Source organism: Schistocerca serialis, chromosome 3, assembly GCF_023864345.2.
Source record: "Schistocerca serialis cubense isolate TAMUIC-IGC-003099 chromosome 3, iqSchSeri2.2, whole genome shotgun sequence".
Lineage (NCBI taxonomy): Eukaryota > Metazoa > Arthropoda > Insecta > Orthoptera > Acrididae > Schistocerca > Schistocerca serialis.
In genome coordinates this window covers 47,471,423-47,486,824 of record NC_064640.1, presented here as the reverse complement: position 1 = coordinate 47,486,824, position 15,402 = coordinate 47,471,423, and the positions used below count along the sequence as shown (strand labels likewise).

The 15,402-nt window shown below is 36.2% G+C and overlaps 1 protein-coding gene across 1 annotated transcript in view; it reads left to right on the top strand.

Annotated features, from left to right (window-relative positions):
* LOC126469699 (apolipophorins) overlaps positions 1 to 15,402 on the top strand; it is a 738,135-nt gene that overhangs the window by 552,301 nt on the left and 170,432 nt on the right. The window contains exon 55 of the mRNA XM_050096873.1: positions 6,073 to 6,175. Within this exon, the coding sequence (XP_049952830.1) occupies positions 6,073 to 6,175 (103 nt within the window). The remainder of the gene's footprint in view (positions 1 to 6,072; positions 6,176 to 15,402) is intronic.

Sequence of the window (15,402 nt, the reverse complement as noted above, 5' to 3'; positions counted from 1 at the left end):
CCTTTTTAATAGTATTTTCATTAAACAGAACCAATTTCAACTGAACAGTTCCCTTTATAGGCCAAAAAGGTTATCTTATAGGGAGCATCTCAGCTTGTCCTTTCAGTTTCTGGAATTTTTATGTATTCACACCACAGAGGGCATCTAATCTTCTGCTGATTCTAAACATTCTGGTGAAAGACGTTCTTTAGATAGTGCACTTCAAACGAGAAGCTACAGGTATATGTCCCATAAAACAAAATGTGGAACACCCTCTATGATTGTGTTGAACTGGCAGTTGCTGATATGATGATGTAAATGTGTGTGGTTCCTATAAAGACCATGACCCAACTTATCAGCAGCATTTCTCCTCAACAGCATGTGAAAGAGGGGAAGTAACCATCCTTTTGGATCTCCATAGCAAATGCAATATTGGGGCAGAGAGTTTAGGTGGAGCAAAATGTACACAAAGTCTCTCTACATCTCAGTATTGTGCGATCATATGGCAAAGATGTTTTCACAGGTATGACTCAGTTCCACAGACCCCAGGTCTCCTCCCTCCAAATCTTCTATAACAATGTTGGTGACAAAAGGGGGGACAATAGACTGTCCATAGCTACACCATAAGTCTGTTTAAATACCTGATCATTGAATAATAATTATGTGGAGGTTGATAAATGACAGTTGTTTATAAAAAACGAGATTGAAAAATTAAAAAGAGAAGCTGCATATAAAGTTAATAAAATACTGGTGTTACCAGAACAGAGCTCTTGTAAGTTTCATAAGATACCTGTTTAACTTTAAGTATAGCTACTTCCTTAGCCCCCTAAACCAGAGTGCTCAACGTTGTTGTGAGTTGCTGAGATATGTGACATATTGTAGTCCATAATAGGCCAATTTATGAATTTTTGATAGACTAAATCTTGTTGGGAAATGGAGGATGGGCAGACTTTATAACAAAAATGAAATGTTTTTTGTATGATTTCCCGTGTAAATGAGCTGCTGTTGAGTACAGTAGTGATTTTCATTTTCATTGTCTTCTTTGGATAAGCAGTGGATCTTTTGTAACATCTTACTAATGAAGTCCTGTAGATCTAGCAAGGCCACAGCACAGCCTTCGTCCTGGGCATCAACAAATTCAGTTGTTTCTCTTCGAATAAAGTGCCTTAGTTAACAACTGCTGTGGTTTGCTTCTGACCTTAGAATTACCCAAACAACATTATTTTATCCATGTTGGATATTGTGAAGTCCACACCTGTTAAAATGCTAGTTGGTGAATGACACAGCAAGCCACAAATACTTTTAAATGTTGTATTTTAGTGATACAACCAGTTTCAGGCTACCATTCACATCTTCTGATGGCTAATAATTTTCATTACACAGATGTTTTGATCAACAGCATGTCATCTGCTCCACACTGCACAAGAATATTTGAGTACTAAGTGCTACTTTATCAATTGTTTCATTAATAAAAATATGCTGAAGTGCTTGCATTTTTTTATATACATGCAGCAAAATAGTTGTTTTCACTTACATACATTCCAGTAGATGACAAAACAAATCGCCATCTACTGGAACATATACTTGTGCACATATTCTTGTGCAGTGTGAAGCAGATGACTGCTGTTGATCAAAACATCTGTGTAGTGAAAATGATTAGCCATCTGAAGATGGGAATGGTGGTCCGAAACTGGTTATGACACTAAAAGAAAACTTTCCAAAATTTTTGTGGCTTGTTGCGTCATTCAGCAACCAACACCCAAATAACATTTAAAGAGTTACTTGCTCAACTTTGCTGATGAAGTGACTGACAGAAACATGCTTGGTAATGAGGAAAGAATCCAGACACTTTTTCCTGATGTAGTTAATCCTCAAACATTGAGGAATGCTTCTTAGTGTATCATACCAAGGAACTAGTCAAAAGACATAGTTGTGGAAGACACATTTTCTGTATATCAGGATATAATACAATTTTAGTTGATACAATCATCAATCTAAAGGATTTTCTTTCATCCATTCATTCTGATCACAGGTATTTGTAGTGACTCATAAAACCAAATGTAACATAGAACATCTATTTCTTGGTACAAATTTTATCCTTTCTACATTTCTTTGCAATTAAAAGCTAAGTTAGTAGAAATATGTATTTTCTTAATTTTATTTTTCAGTGTCACTATGTAATTAAGGCTTCTTGATTGATAATTACATGTATAAGCAGAATATATATGGCAGTAATTAATTAGCAGTCCATTTATTAAAAGATAATTTTCGTTGTTAAAGTAAAATTAGACTGATTCAACATCAATCATGATGGAATCAACAGAATGCAATGAATGAGTGAATGTGTCAGAGATAATATCATACCACTCATGACAAAATAAATGTCATTAATGAAAGAGATAAGGAACCAATATGATGTTTGTTGTCTTGTGCCAGTGATACTGAAATGAGTTTGGAAACATAAAAATTAAACTGTATTAGAGCGAAGAATTTGCGCTGAGGGAGATGACGTTCCTCTTTTATCATATATGTATTTCTCATTTGACACCCTATTCAAATGTATGCTTTGGAAGAGGATTTTCATTCATATTATTAGGTAATTACTCATCTAATTAGTTATTTACATGTTACAGGGATCATAATTTGTGACTGCAGTTAACTTTATTATCCATTTCATTCTTTATATCAGTGAGTTGGTGGTGAAATGTTTTGATGGCTGGATCCCTCACTCCTTCCTGTGCCACACTAAGGCTGAGTGGTGGATAGTATTAATTATTTATCCTCCTAGTGTTATATTTGCGAATGTTACTGATGATTTCAAACTGTGATTGAGTGTTGGAAACCAACTTCATGAGTGAGTAAATGTACTTTGTGGCTGTTGTCAGTACGTTGAACTCTTCAGAGAGCTGGTTATAAGAGGTTTTATAGTAGACACCACACATTATCCTTATTAAAAGCTCTGTGCAAGAAACACTTCTTTCTTCAGTGGTGAGTTGGAAAATAGAAAAGAAAGTAAAGTTTTTTTCTCATTTTCATCTCCAAATTGTGGTGTTGCACGTCATCCAAAAGTTACAGAACTAAGATGTTTAAAAATATCTGTAACATGTCACTTCTAGTTCAGGTTCTTATCAATATAAACACCTATCAAGTGAGGTGGCACAGTTGTTAGCACACTAGACTCGCATTGAGGAGGATGATGGTTCAAACCTGCATCCGGGCATCCTGATTTAGGTTTTCCGTGATATAGCTAAATCACTTCAGGTAAATGGTGGGATGGTTCTTTTGAAAGGGCATGGCTAGCTTCCTTCCCCATCCTTCCCTAATCTGATGGGACTGATGACCTCGCTGTTTTGTCCCCTTCTCCTAGATCAATGAACCCACCAATATAAACACCTGAGAATTTAGAATATTGTATTTCATTTATTAATCTACACTTGTGCATTATTGCTAATGGCGTGGTAAGGCATTGTTCATTACTGGGTTGCATGTATTGTGTTTTATCTTTATTGTTTCCCATCAGTAATTTGAGTGTACAGGCTCAAACTCTGAAGACTACATGACAAATGCAAGTTTCTGAAGTCAACCTCTGTAATCTGTCTACTTAAAAGTGTTTAAAACACATAATTATGACCCAATATGAAACCAGTACAATAATGACTGAGAAGATGATCAACTGCAAGTATTATACTGAGCAGGAGAAAATATTCAAATACATTTTGGTGTTGCCCTAAAGTGAAATAGCTATTTTCTGTCTACATCATTTTTAATGTCTCTTCAAATGCTGTAGTTTTGATCTTCAGTCCAAAGCCTGGTTTGTTACAGCTATCTAAGCTAGTCTGTCCTTCACAAGCCATTTCATTTTTGTATAACAACAATCAGTCTACATCCCTGGTTACTATAGTCAAACACTGGCATCCCTCTCCCTACACAATTCCTTCAGTTGCCAAATTGATGATTGCTTTATACCGTAAGATGTATTCTATTAACTAACCCCATCTTTTAGTCAAATTGTGACATAAATTCCCTTTTTTACCCAGTTTGATTCTGTGGCTGCTTATTAGTTAGCCAGTCTACCCATCTAACCCTCAGCATTCCCCTATAGCATGGCACTTCAAACACATTTATTCTTTTCTTGCATGAACTGTTTAACACCCACTTTCCATTTCCAAACATTGCTACATTCCAGAAAAATACCTTTGGAAAAGACTTGCAAACATTCAAATTTATATTAACATATATAACTTTAGATTATTATAATAGTATGTGTGTTTTTCTTTTCAAATGTTGGCTTGGTAACAGATAGGCATGTCATGCTTGCAAGCTCTTGTGCCTCAGTTTAATTCTCTTATGTAGCAATATATTCAGTGAAATTAAGATTTTTTGACACTTTTCTTTATATGGCTCTCACTTTTACAGTGTCATTCATATTTAGTCAGCATACTTGTATGTTATCAGGACAATCACATGTATACTAGTCTTGGTTGTGCCATTACTCAGTTTCTTTAGTATGTCTTGGAGATGAAGTTATATTTTATTAATAGTACATGTTAATAATGGACTTGTATTGTGCCCTACATGATTGGGTTGGTGAGCAGGGGGGGGGGGGGGGGGGAGGGGGGGGAAGATTGTCTAGAAGCAAGCATTTGCTAATTTCTTGTAAGATCATCCATCAGGCTCAAGGTTCAAAGCAGAATCATGTAATATTACAAAAAAGATTTTCAGTTTCATGTTGTTAAAGATGTATCTTTTTTTTTAAACAATATAGTTGGAAGCTGGAACTCATTCAAATATTAACTGAATATTGACATTGCTGAAGGACTAAGCAGAGTCCCGCAATTTCATTTCATTTATTATCATCCTTTTCATCATTTACATGATATAGGAATTGTCACAATACTGTCCAGAATATGCACAGCAGAATATTACAAATTTCTATCAAACATTTTATAACTGAGGTATAGGTCAATTCATGCTGCAGTTCAGTGTAGATGCAGAGTGCATCTGCTCAAGATAGTCAATGTGTGGCGGTCTTTAGAGGATGTTAAACATAAGACATAGATTTCATGAATAAAAAGTAAGTTTATTCTATATACAGAGTACAATTGTTTGTACCTGGGTTGGTTTGCAAGTTCCCAGCTACTCATGGTAGGGCAGAGAGATGTTGCCTTAAAAATGTAAGTTAGTCATTATGGAATTAGAGTCCAGAAAGAAATTAGGAGGGAAACATGTCCTAGCTAGCTTTGAGCCAGTGCAAAGAGAGCTCGTGGCTTTGAGCTAATGCTTTTGGGCAATGGCCAAAAGTCAATACGAACCCTATTGTCAGCATAAAGGGAGTGCATTGTGGGCAGATTTTTCAACATTTATGTTCCATGGGAACAAGCAATCTTTGCTGAAGCAACAGATTTACTTGGCACATAGACCACAATGGATTATACTTGAACATTACAAGAAAATATTTGAATGAAAAATTTGAAATAAATATTGGACTGGTTGGGCAATATGTAAACTCAATATGAGGTGGAGATTAACTCAGGAAGCACCTTGAGCTACACACTGTTTACTGCTTCTACAGTAGAGACCACTGACAGGGTATTTATTTAAATTTTGAATCATATCTTTTCAGTAATATAAAAGCCTAAAACATGAAGTAGTTTCTGTCAACACTATGACTGCAATTACTAATAAATTATACAATAAATGAAGTGATTTATCAGTGGCATTGCCTTTATGATTTTGAGAAAGTTTTTTCCATTGTCTTTTGTTTATAACTTAGTGTTTCATTTTTAATTTGAAGGTGATTCCCCCACCCCACTCCCTCTCCACCAACACACCCTAACGCTAGATATATCTTACTTAACTAGTGCACCACACATTTTTACATTTAATAAGAAGTATTATCCCACTTTTATTACAGTTATGAAATTTTTAGTTAGTTTTATCAAATGTTTAGCTATTATAAGGAGTGATGTCCACTCCAGTTTATAAAATGAAATATGGATGTGGTACACATGCCATAAAGTGAATATAAGTTGAAATCATATTTAATTATCGGTGGAAAAGAACCTCTATTCTTTTTTCCATTTCTTTTCACAGGGAACATATTGAATCACTTCCAAAAATTGTAAATGAAATATGGGAAATGATGGGTGAATCAGGAGAAGCTGTTAGGGAATCAATTTTGTGGATAGTTGATACTGTAAGTATATACTCTAAACTGAAGACATTTAGAAATATCTACTAGTTATGCCATACATATCTGCCAACAAGCAACAAGAATACATGAAAAATTTCACTGCATTTTCCATAGAAAGCACCAAACATTTGTGAATATAGAACGTTTGGTGAAGAAGATTCTGTACTTGACTTATTAACTTATGTGAAGCTACTGTGCTTGTTACTACCCTATGTTGTCTGGCTGATAGTCCCAATGATAAATATGACAGAAATTACTGAAACAAAATTTTGTTAGATGTGATAAATGTGAAATGCTGTGAATATTGAATGAATCTGCTGCAGTTACATTTACATTTTACATTTACATTAGCTGTAGTCCACTGATCTCATATATAGGGGCATGTGGGATGTGGAAAGAAATTAAAAAAAAAAAAAACATATATTTAATTTAAATGCAATTCTAAAAGAAATCTAAAAGACTACTCTATTAATGTCCTAACTCGAAGTAGCCTAAAATTTTAAATTCCTTAGTTCCTGTAAAGATACTCTTCAATGGAGTAGGAGGAATCATCCAACAGAAAGGTCTTTAATTTCATCTTTAACTTCACCACATTCTCTATGTGACATTTAATGTGTTCTGACAAGCTGTTGATTACATGTGTACTCTTGTATCTGAGTCTGTACTCGTATTCATGCTTTTCACTATTTTTTGAGAAAAAATAAATAATTGTATTGACAGGGGATGTCAACAAATAATGCAAACTGTTTGTCAAAATATGATCCTTTTTAATAGGGCTTTGCAGGCTGTTTTAGTATTAACACCAGATATACTTACTATAACAGACTTCCTTATAAAGAAGATACTGTCACTATAAGTTGAGTGTCTCCAAAAAAGATTTCTTAACTCATTAATGATGGAAATACACAGAATAAACTAATTTCATCATTTTTAAATAACATACAACAGTCACTATACACACAGCAAACTTAACTGTTCAAAGATGCTTGATAAATTGTATGCAGTGGGTTTTCCAATTAAAACTGTGAACTTTCTGTAGTCCCAAAAACTTAGCACTTTCTAATTCTTGTAACCCATTATTAGAGAAACAAGTACTGAGAGTGGTACTATGTTCTATTCCTATGCTTGTAGCACCTTTGGAAAGGGCAAAATTTGCGCCTTCTGAAATGGCAAGTGGAAGATCATTTATGTATATCAGAAATAATAGAGGCCACAAGACAGAACCTTGTGCAGCACCATGTATAATTGCTTTAAATTCTGATTGCCTACTGTTATGAGAATGTATGAAACTGACACACTTCAAATTCAATAAGAATCGAAAGACAGAACTGAGGCAGACTTCTCTGGTACAGAGAAATCACAAGCACATGCAGTGAAGCTGATAAACTTAACTGCAGAAACTTGTGAAGTTACAAAACCCAGGTTTCAGGTTTCAACAAACATGTATGTAGCAGATGCATATGTAAAATTAACTGTAAAAGCTAAATCAGGAAACAATATAAAAGATAAGTGTCATGTGCAACAGAAACAGAAATAGGTGAAACAGTAGTGAAACTTGAATCTCCCATTATAGGCATCTCCTTACTAAAAAATATTGATGTGTCTGACTAAAATACTGATGACCGTTCAGAAAATGGATTTCATGAATTTAGTAAGCATTTAAACATATTAACTTCAAATAAGGATCTTCAGATGAATCTTGCAGGAAATGTACAGGTGTTTCCATACATGTGGAGGCCAATTATTTGAGGAAGATATGGTCAGTAAAACAATGAACATATTTCAAATGGTCTGCAACTTTTACATGACTGTTAGAGCTTTAATTAGTGACATAATATACTGTAGATGAGGAACTATGGCTTGGTGGTGGCTCAATAGGTGAAGTGCCCGCCTGTGGATCAAAAGTTCTTTGGTTCAATCCTAGGTCGTCTTAGGATTTTTGTCTGTCACTTACCATTTCTTTCACCTCTGGCAATGTCGTTGATGTGAAAAATGCTATCTTGCATCATGGTCCAGACTCTGGTGTAAACTGCAGGTCCTCCAATAACTAACTGGGAAAGTCTGTTTGATGGTTGGAGAAAGACAACAGCATACCATCTACAACAGAACCATTCCTAGTAAAGCACTGTGGTGCACAAACCAGTCTCTGGATGGATGACAGCTTCAGTTTAGGCAAAAAATATAGAGCAATAATAAATTGTAATATTAGATAGCAATATGACTAACTAGGAACTGTATTCAAGAGATCCTAAGAAGTTTTTTGGTGGCAAATGTTCATGGAAAAATGGTTTCCACGTGAATAGATTAGGTTGCAAGATGTTAAGCAAAATGTTAATTGTGACTAGTTACAGTCACTGCCTTTGCTTTTAAAATTTAGAGTTATTTTATTTTAATGTCATTTTCATTGCCGATCATATTTAGTGAATAATTGTACAGGAAATCTTCTACAGCATTTTCTGCCAACTTAACTGTGAGACAAACTATAGCATGGCATCCTCTGGTAGCAACTGGAATGGGTCTGATAATTCTGAGGTGACCCAGCTAGCTGAGGGTGAGGCTGAGTGGTGGGCCGGTGTGTCCAGTCATATATTGATGGTCAAGAAAAACACTTTATTACTTTTCAGTTACACATTCCTCCAACATCAGTCTGAGGCAGACATACTCCACTCTGGCATGGCAAGCCAGCGATGGTCAATGGGTGGCTGGCTCCCTTGACTGTGACTGCCTGATGGTTCAGCATTGGCACCATTATGATATAATGAGAGAAATGGTCTGTAATGGTGAACACAAAATGATTCCTTGCTGGTGTTCAGTTAAATGGTCCTAACACATCCACCCCAATAAACCTAAATGGTTTCATTACTTGCAGCAATCTCTGCCACGGTACTCATTTTCCATTCATATCTGCATGTTGAGCTCAATTCACACTATGCTCGATATACTGATTCACATCACCTTTTCTTCTTTCCCACCAGAACTTCTCTGTTACCAGCCAATTTGTTGCTCTGCATCCTCCATGGTCAAACAAAATGTGATCATTCATTTCTCTTAGCACATTATCCCTCAGCTTCACTGATGCTGCCACTGGGGGTCCCAGTGTTGTCTCCTTACATAGCAACCCATCACACATGCTGAAATGCTGCTGCTTACTGAACTGCTTACATTCTCTTTCAGCACTCTGCACTGCTTGCCACTCAGCGAGGTCTCATCCTAGTGCTGGTGCACCCTACCTTCCTTCATAGCGTGTCCACATTCCAGTGTTTCTTCCCCAGTTTGTGGATTTATTCATATCCAAATTCACTGAGTTTTAGTGCTCATCTCACCAGTCTACTGGAAGCATCCTTCAAACTAAGTAACCACTTCAAAGCAGCATGATCCATCACTTTTTTACAACTTTCTCATGTAAAGATAAAACTGGAAGTACAGCTAAGCATCTCTTTCCATGAAGTAGAATAATTTCTTTCTGGTCTATTCAGTCATCTCAATGCAAAAGCAATAGAATGTTCTTCTCCATTGAACTCCTGACTCAAAATTTGCCCAAGAACATGGGTCAACCTATCGCGGAATAATATAAATTTCTTCTCAAAATTCAGGAATGCCAACATTGGACTCATGCTTTCTGATACTCTTCAGACCACAGAATTCTGATACCCTTTCTTAACTGTTGCATAAGCAGTCACACTATACCTGTAGACCCTCTCACAAATTTCTTATAATAATTTGTGACACCCAGAATAGACCCTGGTACTGGAAAATCTTGTACTACCTGTATCAATCTTGGATCAGTACTCACACCACCTGTACTAATTACATATCCAAATTAAATGTACAGACTGTAACCTCCTGTTTTTCTCTCAGTCACTGCCTATGTTCTTGCAGCTCTCTGAGAAATAAGTTATCGAAATTCACTAAACATTGACAAGGATTTAACCCCTTCAACACACCATCTAACCAATGCTGATGAATTTTCAAACCAAACAGCATTCTTCTATACTGATAATTTCCCCAAGGTAATGAAAATGCAGTCTTTGGTCTGTCTTCTGGAATCACCTCCAACTGATGGTACCCTCTCCGCAAATCCATCATCAAGAAATACCGACACTGTCCAAGTTTATCAATTGTTTCCATGATGTTTGCAAATGGGTCAGCATCTGCAGTCATCTTATAGTTCAAATAATAATAATAATAATAATAATAATAATAATAATTTTATTGTCGTTCAGCTGATTACAGCAATAGACAAAGTCAAGAGCATATATTTCTACATAAACTACTATATGGAAGTGAATTGGTTTACGTAAAATAGGTACACATTAGAATACAGTATTTTCATCTTCAAAGAATTCATCGATGGAGTAAAACGGATTGTTCACAGTAGCTTGTATAATTTAGCTTTAAAGATATTTACAGGCAGTTCTTTAAAGTCAGCACTTAGTCTATTAAACATCCTTAGTCCAAGAACTAGGTAAGAGTTATGCGATTTTGATAATCTATGATATGGTACGTCTACATATGTTCTGTTTCTAGTATTATGGCTATGAATATCACTTCTCAACACAAAATTAGACACATTGTTTCTAATGTACATTAAAACATTGTTGATGAATATGTTTACTACTGTAAGACACTGCAATTTAATAAACAGAGGTTTACAATGTTCTGTTTTATCAGAATCCGTTATTATTCTTATTACTTTCTTCTGTAAAAGTAAAATGTCATTTACATGACAGCTACTACCCCACAGTAAAATTCCATAAGAGATTATGCTTTGGAAGAAGGCAAAATATGCTGATCTCACATAGTCATTGGGAACATGTCTTTTTAAATTTCTAATTAGATAAATCACTCTTGAAAGCTTAGACAATATATTTTTAATGTGTGGTTCCCACGTCAATTTATTGTCAGTAGTAACACCTAAAAATTTAACAGTTTCTAATTCCTGGTAGTTAGGAATCTCTCTGAGGCTAAAGTAAAGTATCTGGGTTTTGTTTTCATTTAGCAAGAAGCCATTAGCTTTGAACCATAATGAGGACTGAGCAAGGGTATTTTCGGTCAGTTTTTTCAGTGTACCTAGATCAGAGCTTTTATGTAGAAAAGTTGTGTCATAAGCATACAATATTGTATGAGATTTTATGAATAAGGGCAGGTCATTAATCATTAGTATAAACAGTAAAGGTCCAAGCACCAACCCTTGAGGCACTCCGTACCTAACATTAACCAAATTTGATTTCTCCCTACTAATGCACACAACTTGTTGACAGTTCTCTAGAAAAGACCTGAACATATTTATACTGTTGTCATCAAAACCATAGTAAACTAGCTTATTCAGCACAGTGTCATGCTCTACACAGTCAAAGGCTCTGCTCAGGTCACAAAATGCAGCCTGGGCATAGTCCCTAGCCTCGAACACAGCTAGGACTAATTTTACGAGGGAGTCCATTGCATCTGTTGTCGATTTACCTTTCCTAAATCCAAACTGTTTATCACTAATTATATTTAGTTTACCCAAGTAGGCACTAACTTGCTCATACATAATCGTTTCTAAAATTTTCGAAAAAACTGGGGTCATGGATATAGGTCTGTAACTAGCGGGACAGTTCTTTTCCCCTTTTTTGTATATGGGCACAACTCTAGAAATTTTTAGTATGTCGGGGAACTTACTTTCAACTAGGCATTTGTTAACACAAAAGGTTAAAGGATAAATCCCACAATCAATAACATCTTTCAACAAATTACATGACTTATCATAGTAATCAACACTAACTGATGGTTTGAAATTTTTCACTATTTTTAGGATATTATTTGGGCTTACTTCTGTGAAAGTGAAGGTGCTTGGGGGAAGCTTTTCAAAGCAGCTGTCCATAATACTAAGTGCATTTTCAGGTGGTTTGATTATTGAACTACTAATTTCTTCAATGGACTGAATGGAATATTTATTAAATTCTTCTGGGCTAATGGCAATTTCCTCTTTGTGTTTAGTGTGTGCAATGGAGTTTATTACACTCCAGGCCTTCTTGCATTTATTGTTAGGTTTTTCAATGTTTACTATCTTATGCAGTTTCTTTGCTTCATTTATTGCCTTCCTGTACTTGCATTTAGCTTTAGCATACAGGTCTTTATACAGTTCTGATTTACTGGTTTTGGACAGATTAGAATACAGCATAACAGTATTTTTCAGTTGCCCTAACTGTGGAGTATACCATTCCTTCGTTTTCCTTTTCTTGTAATTACTACTAATATTCACTGTACATTTTTTCAGAGGGATGCTATTTTCAAATACATTTAAAAAGATGGAGAAAAACTTTGTGAATACAATATCAGCTGAACAGTGTTGAAGTCTAATAAAACATATGTCCCAACTGAAATAAGTGAGGGCATGTCTAAACCTATCCATCCTCTCTCTGCTCACTGGTCTAGTAATCACAGTTTTAGATTCTGGTTTGGTGCAGTTTGAAGTTACATTATTAAGACTAAGATATACTGCATCATGGTCTGAGAAAGGGAAACTAATTACATCAGTGGACATACAAGTTCTCTTAATATTTGTAAATATATGCATTTCATCACAAAGGGTATTGAGATCTATCCCGCCACAGTTTGGTGCAAGAGGTGTTTTTGCATATATTGCTACCCCACCACGTAAGTACTGTTTTCTGCAATAGCAACTAAGTAGTATGCAATCATCCAATACTTTGTACCCAAGCTCATCCTCTTTACACCAATGTTCACTTAAACATAGAATATCTATCACGTTTTCATTTGAAAATTCGTTGACAATTAAGTTTTTATCTGCCATGCCCTGAATATTGAGGTAGCCTATTTTAAACTCTACTTTAGGCATTTCTTTTTTTGCGTATTCTCTTAGTTGACATGACCTACTGTTACTGCATGAAAGTTGACCAGGTTGTGTCCTTATGTTACTAGAACACCCAACCTGGTCTATGCATACAAGTTTTTTGTCATCTCAGTTGAAACATAATCCAAACACATTACTGGTCTTTTTTCCTTCTCTAGCTTAACCAATACTATTCCGATAATTGTATCACTTAAAACACGTTTACCTAGATAACTGAAATACTTGGTATGCCATTCTCTGCTACAACTACTGGTGTTAATTAGTGAAACATTCTTAAAGTGCTTACAGATAGCTTTGTACTCCTTGTTTGTCTGCTCCACTTCCTTATTCACACGTGACCACTGGGGCAAATCATGTCGATGTGGCACATTAACAACAATCATGTTGGTGTGGGTTAACATTCCGACAGTCTTGTTCAGTGTCGAAGTAGCAATCTTCCTTTCGTTTCTGCTGACGTCGTTTGCTCCGGCCATTACCACTACAAAGTCTCTGTCCGCGAGGACTGTGCTTTCTTTCTTGATTGATGTTGAAACATCTCGTAAACCAGCTCCTGATTTAACAGTACCTTCTATTTCAAACTCGTTAATCACACAAAGTCCGCCTTCCGTTAACATAGCTGCTAATCCTCTAGCGTAACTGTCTGAATAAATCTTGATTTTACGTTTTTTCTTATACCTTCCTTGGCTGTGGTAATCATAGCAGAATCAATAATTCCTTGAACCATCCATACACTTTTCAGGTACAATTATAATTCCTGCCCTCACTGGGCTACTACTACAGTCAGCTAACTGCTGAGTGATAAATTCTCCTAAAATTGACTGCAGGGATCATGCTATTCTGTACATCTTCCAGTACACCAGCACTTCATTCCCCTAGGAATCCTGTGTTGCATCACATGTTGCAGGCGCCTTCATGGAAAGAACAAATCTTGGAACTCTAACAACAGTTCTTCATTTGTGATCTCTTTGTTCCCCTCAAATCCTTAACCTTCCATGCAGTGTGTTCTTAGTGACACCCCGTCCTTGTTTATACTGTACACCTTTTGTACAGCAATCTTCCTCTTCCAGAATTTCTAACATTGCCACTAATGTTCCTTTCAACAACTTAACCTCCTCATTGCCAAAATTATCCAGATTGATGTGTACTACCTTGCCTTTGTCATTCTCCCATGAGTGTACACTACTTTGCCTTGGTGTATCCAATAAGTCACTATCCACCAGAAGTTCCACTATACATAAAGTACCAACTGTAAGTCAGGCTCTGTATCCATTTACAGTGACTTCCTAGTGTCACTTAACTTACAGTCATGCAAATTAAGCACTAATGGCAATAACCATGGTTAACAGGATTATCTACTACAACCGACACTCCTCATTATTGATCAACGTTGACAACAGCTTCCTCTACTGAGAATGTTTTCCCAGTAAGTTACATCACATGGTGTTGAAGGCCAGTTATGGCATGATGCTGATGGACAAAGTCTAGCCTTTGGACCAAGCTGTAGCCCTCGCTTACACAAGACACTACTTCAACACACGGCCTAAATCTGGTTGCCTCTAATCCAAAACTCACCATTACTGACCCCAGTGACTATATATTACTGTCCCCACCCCATACATGGGCCACAGTAAGTGTCCCATTGTCTCCCGCCTACTAAATCTCTCAAGGCCACTGACGTATGCACCCCTGTGTCTAATGGAACCTTATACCTTTGTACACCAAGTATGTATGGTGCATTCTACCTCAGCATTCGTATTTCCTGCATTCATTTTTACTGGGAACACATTTTGGTGATTCTGAGGTTGCCTTTTGAGTTTAATATATGGTTAGTACCAACCAGATCATGCCTATTGTTATTCCCATAATACTCTACACACAACACCTTGGTTGCCTCATCATGCTGCCATAATTCTTACATCTTAATCCCCTCTGAAAAATCCCCTATGCCTTCTTTAGATGTCTTAGCATTTGCTTGTCGGAAAACCTTGCACTAATCTGCTTCTTATATCTTGGCAACAATTCTTGTTTTAGCTGCCAGAATTCTCTGCCTTTTTTAGTGACCCCATGCATCATACAAAGGGCTACACTTGTCCTCAAAGGGGCACTCTTGCTATTTACAACAACTGTGTGTTCAAACAACCCTCTATTTCAGCAAATGACAAGAGATCCTCCACAAATGATAATACAACCTCAGATGATCTACCAGAAAAATGAGTAACAAGCTTTGCAACAACTATATCTATTCTTAGACTCTATGATTTTAATAATTCCAATGCCTCCTTCCTTACTGTTAACTCATTATTTGCAAATGTGTTTTCTGCTCTTAATCACCCCTCTTCATTATCTAATGATTGTACTGCTTTTCGGGCCAGTG